Source organism: Rhyacophila brunnea, unplaced genomic scaffold (genome assembly GCF_057557595.1).
Source record: "Rhyacophila brunnea isolate RB1 unplaced genomic scaffold, BYU_Rbru_1.0 scaffold_13, whole genome shotgun sequence".
Classification (NCBI taxonomy): domain Eukaryota; kingdom Metazoa; phylum Arthropoda; class Insecta; order Trichoptera; family Rhyacophilidae; genus Rhyacophila; species Rhyacophila brunnea.
The window spans coordinates 19,264,947-19,284,064 of NW_028232785.1; the positions used below are offsets into that span (position 1 = coordinate 19,264,947).

General features: G+C 34.1%; 2 protein-coding genes across 2 annotated transcripts; both read left to right on the plus strand.

Annotated features, from left to right (window-relative positions):
* Positions 1–339: 339 nt before the first annotated feature.
* LOC147076808 (uncharacterized) lies at positions 340–4,668 on the plus strand. Its single transcript, XM_085940926.1, has 2 exons — positions 340–566; positions 4,483–4,668. Exons 1-2 carry the CDS (start codon positions 390–392, stop codon positions 4,666–4,668), a joined length of 363 nt encoding a protein of 120 aa, XP_085797052.1. The 5' UTR covers positions 340–389.
* Positions 4,669–14,736: 10,068 nt separating this feature from the next.
* LOC147076809 (uncharacterized) lies at positions 14,737–18,372 on the plus strand. The gene is made up of 3 exons (XM_085941604.1): positions 14,737–14,981; positions 17,112–17,264; positions 18,331–18,372. Exons 1-3 carry the CDS (start codon positions 14,805–14,807, stop codon positions 18,370–18,372), a joined length of 372 nt encoding a protein of 123 aa, XP_085797730.1. The 5' UTR covers positions 14,737–14,804.
* The last annotated feature ends 746 nt before the right edge of the window (positions 18,373–19,118 follow it).

A 19,118-nucleotide genomic window follows, 5' to 3' on the forward strand; every position in this document is an offset into this window, starting at 1 on the left:
TCTCGATAGGCCAGAACAGAAATCGCATTGTTTATGACTTTAACATGACTGTATGTGGTCCATAAATATAATGTTAATGTAAAGCACACATTTCTGGAAAGGGAACATACGGAAAATGAAGAGGACTATGTTCAAGCCCTGATTGAAAGATGTTCGAAAAACAAACAAATGTTTGCACCTCCAGAACGGTACTGTCTAGTTGGGTGAGCAAAACTATAATTTTTGACAAAATTATAAAATTCGTGGAATACGTGTGATAAAAAATGGCAACACTAAATTTAACTCATAATTACTATGGTAGAAAATTTGAGTATATTTGTCTATGGTCAGTGGATTATCACGTGGCGAAGTGAAGGTATTGCAAGATTTTGTGTTAAATATCGTTTATAATGGAAGTGAAAACCGAAACAAACGATGTCGCACTGCCTGACAAAACGGCGGAGGAAATCAGCGACGGTGCATACCAATGCATTGACAAAAACCAATTCAAGAGCAAAGGTAGATCTGACGTGTCAGTCAAACAGGAATATATCGAGGACGACAGCAATATTAGAAACCTTAATGATGTAAGTGAATTTTTTTATTTACTTAGGCGTTGGTATTCACAATTTTGTTGAAAATTGGCAAGAATATTCTTCAAACTTACAAACATTACCATTATTCTGGTACTGGGCAAAAACAAACATGGTATATACAGTGGTTTTTCCATCGATTACGAAATCAGAACTCCAAAAACAAAATAGGTGCCTACTTACTTATTTACGCACCTACATTACGTAGGTACTGATATCAAAATACTTAAGGCCATGCATTAGTTGAGGCACGGTCTAAAAAGATCGTCGCTAGGCGATGCGCGGATTGCGGGTGGCGGGTGAAAATGACGCCTGTCAAACGAAATATTAATTGTCATATAAATCCAACATACGTCCATTTTATGTTCTGTTTATTGTTCTATTAGTAACAATAATAATATATTCATTGACATGTTTTCTTTTTAAAGTAAATGGGTAACGTTTTTAGTCATCTTTACACGATTTTAGAATTAATTGACCCGTCGCCATCACGCAGCAAAGTGACGTGTTCCTGGGTCAACATTCTCTCAGTGAATGGCAGCGAGTCCAAAATTTCGTCGCCCGTACAGTTGAAAAATATTTGGCGTTTCACTGATGCGTCACCTTAAGTAAAACAACATATTGTCATTGAGTGAACATAGTGCATCGTATTCACCATTGACAGCTGAGTATTATTTTCTGCAACGATTAAAGACTTCGACATTGAAAGGCTGTCTGATTGTTTCTTTCGAATATAAGTGTTGCGGATATTTTGGCAACACGGTAAAGACAAGTTTTATTAATCCAGCGAATAACTATTAATGATTGATATCTGATATACTAGCTATTTATTGATTACTTTTATTCATCATGGCTGGCAAGCAGTGTATTAGTATTGCCACACTGAATTCGGCATTATTTTTTTAACACATATTAAAAACCCACTAGCTGAGCCAACTGGCGGTCGCAAGTCTGTTTTGCTAGGTCTTGCAGACGGCTTGGCGGTGTTGGATTTTAATATAATTGTGAAGTATGCATAGATGGCGCCATAGTTTTCCCTTCGGGATGGATTTTTTATTCACGTCAGACAGTTTGACATTTCGCTGATTTGTCAGTTTTACGATTTGCAAATCGTCTCTGCCAATATAAATTTGAGCTCATATGCGTAGTCTATTCAGGAGTCTGGTGTTCACAATATCGTCTTACACCACCTTAGGCTGCTATGCTTAGCAGAACAGCTGGCAATCACCGATTGCTACCACCGATATTTTAATTTTAATACAATATATGTGTAGGTATGTGCAGTGAAATATGATAAATAATTATACATCTCAATCAATCGAACATAAAGCAATATATTATGTGATTATCATAAATAGCGATCCAATATAACGTGATATTAATCTCCTTCGGGTCCCATTGAGATAAAAGAAGAAGGTTAACAGTGTAAATAATAAATTTAAACATTATTTTGTTTCATTCTCTATAAAAAATAAATGCTTGCAGCCATAGAATAATATTTTAAAAATCAAAATTTGAATTAAAAATTAACCTTAAACAATATAGTTTCCCGTTGCGGGACATTCATATCAAGACAATTGTTGATAAATAATAAAGCAATACATATTATATCTGAGAGGAATAGAACAATTCTGATAAGAATATGAATTTATAAGACCTAGAGATGTGGAATCAGCTTAAAGAAACCTTCATCCAGTAGTGGATTGATACAGGTTGATGACGATAAGTAATGACAATATAAATGGGTAGGTATATAAAATCACAAAATTAAAAAAAATATTGCAATTTATATGACCAAGTAGAGTAGAATTAGGTTGAAATAACCTTCATCCAGCAGTGGATTGATCTTGGTTGATGATGATAATGACGATATTATTAATGGGTAAATATAATATCAACAATTTTGATAAATATAGGAATCGTTTAACCGCTAGTAGTATAATCAGGTTGCGGAACCCTTTATCCAGCAGTGGATTAATCCTGGTTGATGATGATGATGAATATGATGACGATATGAATATGTAGATAAATAACATTAGCATTTTTAATAAATATAGAAATTCAATACTGTCAAGAATACAATCAACGTAGAGAGGCCTTCATCCAGCAGTGGATTTATTGAGGCTCGTGATAATAATGGCATTATATATAGATAGGTAGATAATAATATCACTGATAAATATAGCAGTTCAAATGACAGAAAGGATAGAATCAGGCTAGGGAGACCTTTATCCAGCAGTGGATTGGTTCAGGTCGATATTGATAAGGATGATAGAAATAGGTATAATATCACATATTCGTTTAACCGTTGGAAGTAGAATCAGGTTGCGGAACCCTTCATCCGGCAGTGGGTTGATCCTAGTTGATGATGATGATGATAACGATATGAATATGTAGATAAATATAAATCACCGATTTTGATAAATACAGCAATTCAAATGACAGAACAGAGTAGAATCAGGCTAGGGAGGCCTTTATCCAGCAGTGGATTGATCCTGATTGATATTGATGATGACGATATGAATATGTAGATAGATAAAATATCACCGATTTTGATAAATACACCCATTAAAATGACAGAAAGAATTAAAATCAGGCTTGGGAACCCTTTATTCAGCAGTGGATTTATCCTGGTTAATGATGATGATGATAACGAAATAAATATGTAGATAAATATAATATTACCGATTTTGATAAATACAACAATTCAAATGACTGAAAGGAATAAGTCCAGGCTAGGGAGGCCTTTATTCAGCAGTGGATTGATCCTGGTTGATGATGATGATGACTATATGAATATGTAGATAAATATAATATCACCGATTTTGATAAATAAAGCAATTCAAATGACAGAAAGGAGTAGAATCATGGTAGGGAGGCCTTTATCCAGCAGTAGATTGGTTCAGGTCGACGATGCTGATGATGATATGAATATATAGAAAAATATAATATCACCGATTTTATTATATACAGCAATTCAAATGAAAGAAAGGAATAGAATCAGGCTAGGGAGGCCTTTATCTAGCAGTGGATTGGTTCAGGTCGATGTTGATAACGATGATAGAAATAGGCATAATATCACAAATTTGTTTAACCGCTAGTAGTAGAATCGTTGCGGAACCCTTCATCCTGCAGTGGATTGATCCTAGCTGATGATGATTCGGGATGATATTAAACCAGTGTTGCAAGTAAGTTATTTTTATCCCAACCGAGTGCACGGTCAGTCACATGTCACGCGAAAATGTATTGGGAAATAAACAAAAATCACCGATTTCGAATGAAAATTAATCATGCGGGTGTCAACTATCGAAAACTCATTTTAAACGATCCGAGAACCGATTATTTTTTGAACCCATCGGACATGACGAATAAGGCACACAATCGCTCGCCAAAACCTGGAAAAGCTGTAGGATAATAATATATAAAGATGATCATAACTATTGCGATAAATGTATGAATGTAGGTAGTATGTATTCGACCTGTCAAACGCAAACTATGAGAATTTATGTTAATAAATATAATCGAAATATACTAGCATAAATCGTCTGGTGTTCGAATTTAGATCCAAGTCCATCGCAGTATAAAAAGTATTGAATGATATGTCTATTGGACTCTAATAAGCATGTGGCGCTCTCACTCAGCGCACAATTTATATTGGTAAATCTTGTACCAATGTGTGCAAATTGTGGAAAAAATAATCAGCTACCTATTCAATTATTATACATAAAATCGTAAGGAGGTAAGGTAATTGAGTACCTACATGTTTTCAGAGGCAGACAACAACATAGTGTTAAACCACCGCCATCTCATGACTCGTGACAGTTTATTGGGCCGGAATGTCTCGTATAAAATTATTTGACTATAATCTGGTGATACTGTAACATTTTATTAATAATGATATTATTTCCAGATGAGTGAATACGTTCTGACCGATATAAAGTCTGAGAACGATAATAAGGGAATCGCCATCAAAGAGGAATTTGTTGACAACGCAATCCGCCAAATCAATAATGAAAATCCTCAACACGGCTGCTCCGTTCCACAATACAGGCCATTAGATCAGGTGTGTACGTTCAATTATAATGGTTGTTTATGAAGCCCTATATAATTTTAAATTGTTAAAATTACAAGGCGATCGCAGTTCTCGTGCATTCGAACAACAACAGGATTCCCGTCGAGATCGTGTGCCGTCCATACATTTCGCATTACATTACATCTTACATTACACGCGTCTAGACGCGTCATTGGACATCACGCGACGAGATCTAAAAAATATGTTTACAGAAGAAGACAACAGCATGCTATGTTGTGAGTTAGCCGATGAAAAATTATTGCGCTGAAATGTCGCTCAGTGAGTATAAAATCACTTGATTACAATGGTGATACTGTATGTAACATTTTATTTAATAATGATATTATTTCCAGATGCGTGAATACGTTCTGATCAATATTAAGTCTGAGAACGATAATGAGGGTATCGCCATCAAAGAGGAATTTGTTGACAACGCAATCCGCCAAATCAATAATGAAAATTCTCAACCCGGCTGTTCTGATCCACAATACAGGCCATTAGATCAGGTACTTCAATTATAATGGTTGTTTATGAAGCACTATAGAATTTTCAATTTTCAACAAAGCAATTTCTAAGCGTTCTTTTATGGCCACTTGTTTTTTAATACTACCGGCCGGATTGTCATATGATTTGACAAAAATGTCAAATCGTACAACTTTGAATGCGCATAATTAATTGATTGGTCCATTTCTCGGACTTAACTTGTCGCCGAATTATCGTGTGGCACATAGTGTCATCCTGTTTAAACCAAATAACTGAGTCACCAAATGGATGTCATTCATAATTTCAACAAAAATATCATCGATTTTGTAAAAATAAAAAAATCAATAAAATTATCGTACCCATTTACCGTACCGCGAGCTCCGGCCATAGTTTTGAAGAAATTTGTTCCAATGATGCCACCAGCGTGTAAACCGAACTGAACGGTGCATTTTTTTCATGGTATGCATGCGATGGAGGCTCTAAGGTTTCTACTAAAATGGTCTTACTTCAAATGCGGTTTTCCTTATTGATAACCATTTAGCCAGAAATAAGCCTCATCCGCTGAACTTAATTTTGCAATTGAATGCAATTATAAGATGTGCAAATCGACACATGATATAAAAGTAAATTTGTATAATTTGATAGCGTTGATCAAGCGCGAGTATTCCCTAACCCTAGTGAGTGAACCATATCATTATTAACTTATTTAGTTTAATACTATTGAACTGAATATGCCAACAATATTCTTTTTGTACCTAGATTTCTACCCAGCAATGTTTCACGGAACCGCATCACAGTAAACCACTGGACACAGTTAGAAAAGGTGCGGTTAACAATAACTTGGTCAAGAAAAAAATACTACATGCAACAAATCAAATCAAAAATCTGACGATACAGCATTCAGAGATAACCATAGATGAATCAAACGTCAAACGGGAGGTACAAAAATTATACTTGCCAAAAGTGGTTCGAATAATCTTGAGAAGAGTTATATATTTCCCACGTAACTTTATTTGCAATAATTGTTGTAGAGTATTTGAATCTATGAATCATTTAAGTAGTCACTACACTACGTCATGCATGAACTCAAGTCGTCGTGAGTCATACAAGACGCAAAGTGGTGAAGAGCTTTATGATATTCATCATTCATACAAATCTTCGAAGTATGGTAGTAACAAGATTGGTAAAATACCACATCAATGCGACGTGTGTTTTAAAAAATTTCCGGACATAAGTAATCTCAAAAAACATACAATGATACATACTGGTGAAAAACCACATCAATGCGTTGTATGTTTTAAAACCTTTAATCAGATTAGTAGTCTCAATAGACATAAAATGACACATACTGGTGTTAAACCACATCAATGCGATGTGTGTTTCAAAAATTTTCTGGATATTGGTAATCTCAAAAAACATACAATGATACATACTAGTGAAAAACCACATCAATGCGATGTATGTTTTAAAACCTTAAATTACATTAGTAGTCTCAATAGACATAAAATGACACATACTGGTGTTAAACCACATCAATGCGATGTGTGTTATAAAACCTTTAATCAAATTAGAAATCTCAAGCAACATACAATGATACATACTGGTGAAAAACCACATCAATGCGATGTGTGTCATAAAACCTTTTCGCGAAATTTACATCTCAAAACACATAAAATGACACATACTGGTGAAAAACCACATCAATGCGATGTGTGTTTCAAAAATTTTCTGGATAGAAGTAATCTCAAAAAACATAAAATGATACATAATGGTGACAAACCACATCAATGCGATGTGTGTTTTAAAAAATTTCTGGATAGAAGTAATCTCAAAAAACATAAAATGATACATAATGGTGAAAAGCCACATCAATGCGATGTATGTTTTAAAAGACTTCTGCGAATTAGTGTACTTAAAAAACATAAAATGAAACATACTACTAAAAAACCACACTAATGCGTGGTGTTTGTTTTTTAATACTTATTTATCCTCTTCAATGATTAAAAATGACAGTGGTTGTATACACGCACGCTTTCCTCGTCAACGGCACCGAACCGAGAGCGGAATGCGCGGCAATACTGCATGTAACTTTGTTTCGTTAACCTTTCTGTGAAAAAGTACATCATCAGTACAATTTATATTTCATTTTTTATTTACCCCATATGCGTCATTTCAACAATTTTTCCAAAAACCCATAGACATAGACACTATCATAATGGGTTAGAGGTTTTTTTTCCACTATGGCAAATGAAAAATATATTGGTTTATATTTGTAGACACTTTTGAACCGCCTAGTACTGAGTTGCGTAAAAATAAAGTGAGACACTAGTAATCACGATTGTCTCGTCAACAGTATTTTCTCATCAAGTTTCAGTTAGGGCGTATTTAATTTAATTAATTATTTTAATACCGCGTAATCAACATTACGTTAAAACATAATTTACAATCGTTGCTTTAGCTATTTCTATAATAATAATTAATAACTCTTTAAAATTGCGACGGGTTTAGATTGATAAAATAAATTTAATGTCCATTTAATCATATAATTAAGAAGGGATATTAAAATAAACTGAAATATCTGCAAAAATAAATGATCTCGTTCTGGGAATGTGCCCTACGAGCCCTTAAGGTAGAGTCGCCATTGGTGGCAGGTGACAACCAAAATTGCTTTCGTTGGGGGTGCACTAAAAACTTTTTTACCTTATTTAAAAAAATGAATTTGGTGTTGTTTCTGCTTAGGGAATACCTCAATAACTTTCTCATAAAGTCTTGAACTCTCTGTTGAAAAATACTCTTCTCTTTCCACAGATGTCATCAGAAACATACAAATATTTTTTAATAGTTTATTATATCGTTAAAATCATGTCGAAGACTCTTTGTTTTAATCCACACGTTTTTGTAATATTTAATACAGGTTTTGGTGCACCAGTTTTTTTATATCGAAGAAACTCTTGTTATTTTTGATAAATTCTGCATCTACCGACATCATTTTTAAACATTTAACTTACTAAATCTTATCACTGCGAGCCAATTTTTACTAGGTGGGCACTTGTAGGCCAGCTATTTTCGGAATAGAATAAATCCTTTATAAAATATGAAATAGCAACGGAATGATAAATATCTGTGAAAACTTAGCAACAAAACATGTTTGTCAAGTTTATCGTAAATGTTTTCGCACTAAAATGATAAATATTGTTTAGAAAATATACACAGAATATTTATTTAGAAGTTATGACGTTTACAAGAGCCCGCGAATATATTCGTCCGTGGCCTGATGCGACATACATGCTTTGACGAGTTAATTCGTCCGTGGTACGGATCATTACACTTTTCTGCGTTTACTTCACCTAATACTACAATAAAGTTTTAACGTGTATATCATTATTCATAAATACGTCGGTATTTTAAGATATTATGAAATTGAAACAAAATAAGTAACTTATCTGCTGAGTATATCTAAATGTTTCAATAGCTTGATTGATAAACTAGGTAGGTACTTATTTACTTGACAGCTGGTACCTACTAATGTGCCCAATTTTCATAATATTGATGAAGATTTAGAATTATTATGCCTACTGATCTTTAACGAAGGAAGTTTTTCGTTGTTAGAATTAAATAAATTTTACAAATCAATCAATATTTGAGTGATTTTATATTTAAAAACATATTTGAATCTTTCAGCGACTTCCTGGTTTCAAGCAGAAAAATTAAAACATGTGTTGGTATAAACATAAATAAAAAAAATATCTATAATATTATATTATTAAATTAAGAATAATAAGTTTATTGTACTATTAATGAATCAATAACGCAAACATACTGCCAATCTGGATTCAGGTAATATTATTTTCAAAGAATATCGTCTTAGAAATGTGCCTTTCAAGTTAAATTCTGGGCGTTTGTTTGTCTGTTGTGATATTACTTCTATATATTCATGTTTTATAATAAAAAAAAATGCCTAGCTAATCAATTATATATTATAAAATAGGTACCGATATTGTCAATAATTGAGGACTGTCGATTTCTAAATTATAGTGAAAGGAAAAACTTTTTTTTCAAGCTTTCATTATGCAGATACCTTCCTATTTTAAATTTACTAGATTTAGGTATCATCTGTTTCGAATAATGTCAGAATTATAACATTTACAAAGTCCAATATTTTCAATTAAAATCTAGGTCTTTTGATTCAGTTATCTGTGTTATATCGTTTAAGCGTATTTTAAGTGATATTATAAGCGCGGAACGAAAATTTTACCTATTTTTTCTAATTACCTACTAGTATGACACAATATTTATTCATTTAAAGAGTTGCCCATATTAGGTAGAATTTTTTCACTTATCTACCTACTTGCATGAAGAAATTTTGATATATTTTTTAATTTGGACCCATGTAATCCCTGATAGTAGTAATTCATACATGTAATAATACAATATGTAAGTACCTAAATTAAACAATTTTAAGATAGACACTAGCATTATTTAACCACATATCCCTTCCTTTTCGGGCCTCTTTACATAAGACACACTTAGGTACCTAAACATTGACACCGCCGCAAATTGTCAGAGCTTGTGGAGGACCCCTTAGTCTGAATGAGTGCCGGCACACTTATATGTTTTTTCCAGACATCAAATGGCGATTGGAGATAAGCAAATATTTGATTTCCGACCATCACACCAATCAATTTGTAACTGGCCACGATGGTTTCGCTGGCAAGCACTTTAAGGTTGGACTTGCAAGCCATCCGACATGTCCATGCGGAGGAGAAATACAGGATGCCAACCACATCCTCTGGGAATGTCTGAGTGGGTGCTCCGAACAGGAGGAAATGCTCAAGTCACACTAACCTGATGTTGGCCTTATAAACCATTGTAAATTCTTTAAACTCAGTCAGAGCTCAATTTGATCGTAGTAACCTCAGTATTGGACATCTGCTCCCAGGACATTTCAAGTCATACATTAAATAGATGCCTCACATCGCCACTGTAGTGTCCCAGTGATACCCTAGATTACGACCGAGTGTGGTCCGGGGCGGTTTGGTTTGGAAGGATTAATTTCAATTTCCAAATGAGCTGTTCCTTTATACTCGGTCGACCAGGTTCTGTCAAAATCTCTGTGCCATACAACGAAAGATGTATGAATTATAAATGTGTTAAAATATAATATGCCGATGAATGAAAGGTTTTTAAAATGGACTGTATTAAATGTTAGGTCTCAACCGATAATGGAGGTCGCTGCGAGACCCTCACACAAAACAAAGGAGTACCTAATGTGTAAGCAACTGAGTGACACGATCGGTGGCAGAAATAAAATAAATACAATTTGAGTACCTACATAACGGAATATGTAGGAAGAATATAGAATTTCGGTGACTCGTCATCGAAAAATTATTATAAGTACTAGGTAATAAATTTAATAAGGACGCCCGCGCAGAAACGCGGATATGATTGAGTGAGATAAATCATAATATGCTCACTTATGTGCGGCGTACTCACATTTTTTAGGTACTTATTGGATTCATGGAAGGATGATAAAAAATAATTTATTAAAAAAAATGAGGCGGCATTTTATCTCTTGACGTCACTGGCTCTGACTGAGTTTAATGAGTATACCTTATTGCAAAGTGCCAGGGAGAGAAAATCACATGGAAATTACGAAAAGAAAATGAAGGTACATTGTGAATTAGTATAATACATATAGGAAAGAAAAACGAAGCTAATCATACGGACGGCAAAAATTATGTGAAGAGATCTTCACGCCCGCAATAAGAAATCGCAATTTTTTAAACAAGATAGTTGACCTTAGTACCAACCAAGTTAGACGGGTTAATGGGTTTAACAGCTGGTTGGAACGACTTGAGCATTTATCTTGCCAATCGGATCACATATCGAACGTGAACCGCCAACACCTCCTATCTACATACATGTAAAGTTTACAGAAGGAGGTAAAAACCTTTTCGTTTTTTTGTACTAAACAAATTATTTTTTCAAATAGCATAAATTGTTATAAATGGTATATTTTCACAGACCATACGGTATACATGTTTATAGTTTTCTTTTAATAACACATAGGAGTTATTGGCATATAAAATATTGGCACAAATACTGCACTTAGGAGCTACCTATCAACTCTTGTAATCATGTGATATTAAGTAGTCATAATGCTTATTATTATACTTTATTTCCACAAAATTTAAAAGGTTAACAGAAATTATAAATCAGATTATTAGTTTTTAATTAGAATGGAAAAAAATAAGTAGGAAAGTAATGAATAACGCAATACACCTACATGATTTTTTCCCTACTAATTTCAGTGGTGTGGAAGAGAATCACAAAATGAATGATCATCGGCAGGAATTACTCTTTTAACTCTTGCAAATGGTTAAATTTAGTATTATTTGTGATAGGATTTTTTTAGTAATGCAGGCATTTCTATCATTCTATATCTTTATACAGGTCAACCTCCTTCCTTGTTTATTGCGGGGGATACATTCTGGACATGGTCGCGATCAACGAGGCATTCCCTTGTTTGGCCTTTCTACTTTTACATATTGTGCAAAATTTGCGATTACTATCAAGTAATCCATTACAGCCACGTTTTACAGCACTAACTCGTTCGTAATCTTCATCCATGCATTGATTGTGCATACTGTGATACACGACTGGGAGACTTCATTCCACGCTTCGTCGTTATTTCTGATAGCTTTCATCATATATTGTATCCACCAAACCCGCATAGCATCTCTATCACCTCCATCAGTTTATTCAATGAGTTGAAAAGACAATCCTTGGATGCTTTAAATCCAGAACCAGTCTTCTCCTTTATGGAAATAAACGTACATGTTAGCATTCGTTTCCAATAGAGTCCCGTCTCATCCTAATTAAAAATTAAATTTGGTGGATAATTACCCCTTTCCACAATTTCCAGTTTTAAAAAAAGATCGCGATAGGTACATCGAATCTGTACTCGCCGGGGTCGCGATGAACGGAGGGGAGGTTACCTGCAATATATAGTACTAGCTGTAATGAAAGGACTAACTTTAACCTTCTAAAAATCAGCTGTCAATACAATGCACCTCCGTGTATATCTCTTCTTTTTCAGTTATTTCTCCTCCCTTGCCCTTTCTTTTTTGATGATACGATTTTCGTTTTGCACATGATTTATACAATTAACAGATTGGCCAACTCATATGTTACACGTCATGTCTTTTGACGGGGACGAGTATGTCTACGTTATGATTTTCTTGAAATGAATGCATACCAAAAGCGCTTTTTGACCCAAGACTGCACCGTACAACCCCAAACCAAGGGTATTTACCAACATGTTTCTGCAAACTGATATATACCAGGTACATCAAGATGGTAGCATATATACATCAGCCAAGTCAGTAGATGATGGTGTGGGAGACGTTGCTTCTGCATATTAACAGATCATTAATATTGTGATAGTGTTTCAGTAATGTTCGTTTCGAAAGATTGTGGTTCTGCAGACATGCGGATTGCATGATTGTTTCCAGTTGCCATATTTTCTATAGCCAAAAGATCCATGTTTTTTGTGTTTTGATACTCTAGTAACCAAAAAATAGTGCAAATAATAAAAAAAACTATATCGGTATATAGGTCTATACAAGTTAGGAGATATTGTTTGCACTGTTATGGTCCATAAGATAGTAGATATTTCCATAAATGAAAAATAAATATTTAGAGCAAAAATATATTTATAAGCTATTACCACATGGTGTATTTCCATGCCGATGGCATTAAAAACATCATTTCAGAAAAAATGCTAGTTATGAGGTATTGGCGGTTCACGGTCGATATGCAGACATTCCCAGAGGATATGGTTGGCATCCTGTATTAAATTTCCACTCAGCATGTACATGTCGGACGGCTTACAAGTCCAAGCTCAAAGAGCCTGCCAGCGAAGCCACCGTGTTCAGTCATAATATGATAATATTATGATCTATGATTCTAACCCGCTCGGTGCGGTTTCTACGTCCTCAGCATGACAATGAGGATAATCATCTATTTTCTAGTTATCCAAAATCTTCGAATGGAGTGTCATGAAGATGGGGCCTCAATCAAGTTCAGAATGCCGCTGAAAATCTCAAATTTTTGAGGGTATTTAAGGAAATGGTACCTGGTTCGTGAAGCTGTTTAATTTGGGGTGTCGATGTGATTATCTGGGAGTGAACTGCATTCATAGGTATACTGCACTGGCTTTTTCATTTTGTGATGACGTTATAAAATAGTGCCACAATAATTGATACAAAACGTTTGATATGTTAGAACATTTTTCACCGCCTAGGTATCTGTGGGTCTATTCTATACTTCTTATCGACCGCTAAAGTGATAAAGTGATAAATATTATCAAACTTAGGGTAGGTTTGTATCAAAATATTAGCACTTATTGTAACAATTACACGAAGCTGGTTTTTATTGTTGCAATAAGTGCGATATTTTAACAGCAGCAAGACAGGTGCTGTTAAAATATAGCACTTATTGCAACAATAAAAACCAGCTTCGTGTAATTGTTACAATAAGTGCTAATATTTTGATACAAACCTACCCTAAGTTTGATACTATTTATCACTTTAGTGTTCGATAAGTATAGAATAGACCCACTGGAGTGTATTGTGTATTGTATTTTCACCGACAACCTCGTTGAAAAAATCAATGGTCACATTTTCGCTACTAGGTATATTAATGATATAAGTATTCAATCTTATCATTTTGTTGAGTTAAAATTTGTTTTGCTAGGTGGGTAAGCATTATATAGAATGAACAGCGTTTTCATTGAAAGGTAAGAGACCACTTCATGTCCTGAAACCATCTTTTAAGATATCCCGGTTTAATGTTATCAACAACGCATTTAAAAACAGTGGGAAAAAAAGTATTTTTGGAGCACACTTCTTCAGGGTTTTCAATAGACCACTCATGGACATCCTTCGTCCACATTTTCTTCATCGGACCAAATAGGTACGTTATACATCTACTGGTTGAAGTATCCTCTTTGCATTACATAAATAGTGCAAATACCGCTATTTGCAATGTCTTACATTTTAAGCCTAATTCGTACGACATATTTTGTGATGTTGTGTCTCCATCGATGATTAAAATGACTGGATAGGTATTATTATTATTTGATGTTATTTTTTACTAAATGAGTTTGATATCCGATAGGAATAAATGGTAGTCTCGGATGACAATCGCCATTACGGAGGTGATATTTTAGCATTTTTTTCAGGTATACCAACGTTTGTATTCCTCAGTTCTCAATTATTCTCTTAAGACACAAAGAGAATATGTGCGGTCTTTAAAAAATGAACAAATTATAATATTTCCGATACACGTACTGCATACGTACCATTTTTCGGACACAATTTGAATTACGTTATCTCCTCTACCTACAATTATTTAAAAACATGTCCTCTCAATAGGTATTTTAATTATTTATTTTTTTAGAGCTTAAAAAAAACTATGGTATAATTATTATTTTCAATCGAGGACCGTACTATAATTTTTGCCGAAATTCTAAAATAATTCATGAACTAGTGGGGATAAAAAATGGCAACACTACATCTAATTCATAATTTCTATGGTATATTTGTTTATGGTCTGTAAATTATCACGTGGCGCGGTAAAGTTATTAAAAGATTGTGTGTTAAATATCGCATAAAATGGAAGTAAAAACCGAAACAAATGATGTCATGTTATCTGACAAAACGGCGGAGGAAATCAGCGACGGCGCATACCAATGGATTGTCAAAAATAACCTCAAAAGCGAGAGTCGATTTGACGTGTCAGTCAAACAGGAGAATATCGATGACGACAGCAATAGTATCCACATCAAAGATGTAAGTTGATTCCTTATTTGCTTAGGCGTTTGTATTTATAATTTTGTAATATAATAATTTACAATTTCTAAATTAACAACAATTAGCATTCTGATGCTTGGCAAAACCAAAAATGGTTTACTCAGTGGTTTTTCCTTCGTTTATGGAATCGGAACTGCAAAAATAAATAGGTACTTATTCTTGCACCTACATAACGTACTGATATCAAAATTCAAGGCACTGTGTCACTCAAAAACAACATGTTATTTAGTGACACAGTGCTTCGTATTGACCATTGACAGTTGAGTATTATTTTCAGCAACGATTAAAAACTTTGATATTTCAAAGCTGTGTGATTGTTTCTTATTTGAGGATCGCATCTTTCAACCTAAATCAAACTTAACCATAGACAATATACGTACAAATTGTATGAGTAGAAAGTAGACCGGGAATGGTTTGAGATTTGACGTTTGGTTCAGTGTATCATTGAAAATCACTCCGTTCTCGGACCATCAGAAATGGTTTGACATGAAACGTCAAACCAATTTGGACGATCCATAGACTAATGACGATCTGTCAAATTGATAAGCATTATTCAGCATTTATATATCGTGAAATCTTCATATTAATATCTTAGACATTTACACCATAGGAGTTCATTTAAATTATGTATATTATAGATTAATAATCAATACCAATTATTCATAAAGCGATAATTACATTGGGCTACTTTACGAGCTGTTTGTTGGCGAATTTACAATCTGCCTGTAAAGTCGCCCAGTGTAATCAACGATCAAGTTAACAAGCAGATTGTAAACACTCTACAGAGAAAAGTTGAAAGCCGGTCAACTTTACACGCTACTGCGTCTGCGCAGTAGAGCGCGGTAGCAACCTCCCGGTAAAAAACCGAACTACGTTCTGTCAAAATAGTCGCTGGCTTGTGGCTTCTCAGCGAATGGAAAGTTTTGTGTGTCATCATCATAATCGCAGTAACTGAATCGCCCGCTATTAAATTCGCCAACAGACACCTCGTAAAGTAGCTCAGTGTAATTGACGCATAAGTAACCGTACGCGAACAAGAAGCCGCTTTTGGTCTTATTATCCCAAAATCCAGCCATATTTTCTATACAAAGAGCTCGATTTAATATCATTACTATAATTATTTTGTCAGACCAAGAATTTATTTTCATTTTATTTATGTTTTGTAACGGAGATTCTAAACTACAAACCGTGTTAAATCAACCCGGAATGACTTTATATTACCTACCTAACGAATTTTATCAATTTAATATGTTCGATTGTCGTCTAAGTCACAATATCATACTGTCGACATGAAAACATTCAAACAAGTGGTCATTAACGAAAAGCTTTAGTCAAAAGTAATTTTTAAAAACTTTTGCCATACCTATAAATATTATAAATTAACTAAATGGCTACCTATTCACGAAGCATTCTTTATATTTTGTACATTTAAAATGAATGAATACGACAGTTTGTTAAATTTGTGGATGACGATAGGAGGTTAGAATTTCATAACAAGTTGACGTTTCAATAAATGTGTTTCTGTTTTAGAGACTGATCTGTTATGAAGTTTTGACAACACTAATTAGTCGTCAGAAAAGCGTTTCCGTTGACATTCTGCCAAACGGTCCCAAATCAAACAAATCCAACGTGCCATTTGATTCGTTCAATTCAGGTTCAATGATACGAACCATTCGTGTTTTAAGTGTTGCAAGTATTCTGGTAACACGGGAATGACAAGTTTTATTTATCCAGCGAATAACTATTAATAATTGATATCTGATATAATAGCTATTTATTGATCACTTTTATTCATCATGACAGGCAAGCAGTTTATTTAGTATTGTCACACTGAATACGCCGTTATTTTTTTTACGCATATTAAAAAAACCATGAACAGTGTAAAAAATAATCAGCTATTCAATTATTAAACATAAAATCGTAACGAGGTAAGGTAATTGAGTACCTATATGTTTACAGAGGCAGACAACAACACGCTATGTGACGTGTTAAACCACCGCCATCTCATGACTCGTGACAGTTTATTGGGCCGGAATGTCTCGTGTAAAATCACTTCTGGTCAAATCTGGTGATACTGTAACATTTTATTAATAATGATATTATTTCCAGATGAGTGAATATGTTCTGACCGATATAAAGTCTGAGAACGATAATAAGGGAATCGCCATCAAAGAAGAATTTGTTGACAAAGCAATCCGCCAAATCAATAATGTGAGACCTCAGCCTGGCTGCTCCGATCCACAATACAGGCCATTAGATCAGGTGTGTACGTTCAATTATAATGGTTGTTTATGAACCTTATATAATTTGAAATTTTAAACATTATACACGTTTTGATTATTTTTTTATCCGAAAGATCGATATTACCACTCGAAAATCATTTTAGAGATAAAGCCTCTGCAACTGTTTCCGCTAATTTAGGGCCACTTGTTTTTTAGCACTACCGGCCGGCTTGTAGTACGATTTGAAAGAAATGTCAAATCGCACAACTTTGGAGGCGAACAATTGATAGGTCCATTTTTCGGACTAGACTTATCGCTAAATCATCGTGTGGCGCATAGTGTCAAACTGTTTAAACCAAATCACTGATTCACCAAATGAATGTCATTCATTATTTTAACAAAAATATCATCGATTTTGTTATGTTAACAATAACCATTTACCGTACCGCGAGCTCCGGCTTTGTTTTGAAGAAATTTATTCCGATGATGCCACCAGCGTGTAAACTGAACTGAACGGTGAATTTTTGTCATGGTATGCATGCGATGGAGGCTCTAAGGCTTCACATGCGGTGTTCCTTATTGACAAACCGTTAAGCCAGAAATAAGCCTCATCCGCTGAACGTAATTTTGCAATTGAATGCAATTATAAGATGTGCAAATCGACAAATGATAATTTGGATAATTTGATAGCTTTGATCAAGCGTGAGTATTCCCTAACCATAGTGAGTGAACCCTATCATTATTTACTAATTTATTTTAATATTATTGAACTGAATATGCCAACATTATTCATTTTGTACCTAGATTTCTACCCTGCAATGTTTCACGGAACCGCATCACAGTAAACCACTGGACACAGTTAGAAAACTTGCGGTTGACAATAACTTGGTCAAGAACAAAATACGACATGCAACAAATAAAATCAACGATATGACGATACAGCATTCAGAGATAACAATAGATGAATCAAACGTCAAACGGGAGGTACAAAAATTATACTTGCCAAAGGTGGTTCGAATAATCTTGAGAAGAGTTACATATTTCCCACGTAACTTTATTTGCAATAATTGTTGTGGAGTGTTTGAATCTATGAATCATTTAAATAGTCACTACACTACGTCCTGCATGAACTCAAGTCCCACAAGTAAAAAACCACATCGATTTGATGTGTGTTTTAAAACCTTTAATCAAATTAGTAGTCTCAAAAGAGATCAAATGATACATAATGGTGAAAAACCACATCAATGCGATGTGTGTTTTAAAGACTTTAATCGAATTAGTAGTCTCAATAGACATAAAATGACTCATACTGGTGTAAAACCACATCAATGCGATGTGTGTTTCAAAAAATTTCTGGACATTGGTTATCTCAAAAGACATAAAATTACTCATACTGGTTTAAAACCAAATCAATGCGATGTGTGTTTTAAAAACTTTATGCAAATTGGTGATCTCAAAAGACATAAATTGACACATACTGGTGAAAAACCACATCAATGCGATGTGTGTTTCAAAAATTTTCTGGATATTGGTTATCTCAAAAAACATAAAATAATACATACTGGTGAAAAACCACATCAATGCGATGTGTGTTTTAAAAACTTTTCGCGAATTGGTTATCTCAAAAAACATAAATAATACATACTGGTGAAAAATCATATCAATGCGATGTGTGTTTTAAAAACTTCTCGCAAATTGGTCATCTCAAAAGACATAAAATTACTCATACTGGTGTAATACCACATCAATGCGATGTGTGTTTCAAAAAATTTTTGGATATTAATTTTCTCAAAAAACATAAAATGATACATAACGGAGAAAAACCACATCAATGCGATCTGTGTTTTAAAAACTTTATGAAAATTGGTGATCTCAAAAAACATAAATTGACACA

Excerpts from the sequence above, each read along its gene's own strand:
- LOC147076809 (XM_085941604.1), top strand. The coding sequence starts at position 14,805 with ATGGAAGTAAAAACCGAAACAAATGATGTCATGTTATCTGACAAAACG. Across the intron at positions 14,982-17,111 it reads ATAGTATCCACATCAAAGAT|ATGAGTGAATATGTTCTGAC; the intron begins GTAAGTTGATTC and ends TATTATTTCCAG. Across the intron at positions 17,265-18,330 it reads AATACAGGCCATTAGATCAG|TCACTACACTACGTCCTGCA; the intron begins GTGTGTACGTTC and ends TCATTTAAATAG.
- LOC147076808 (XM_085940926.1), top strand. The coding sequence starts at position 390 with ATGGAAGTGAAAACCGAAACAAACGATGTCGCACTGCCTGACAAAACG. Across the intron at positions 567-4,482 it reads ATATTAGAAACCTTAATGAT|ATGAGTGAATACGTTCTGAC; the intron begins GTAAGTGAATTT and ends TATTATTTCCAG.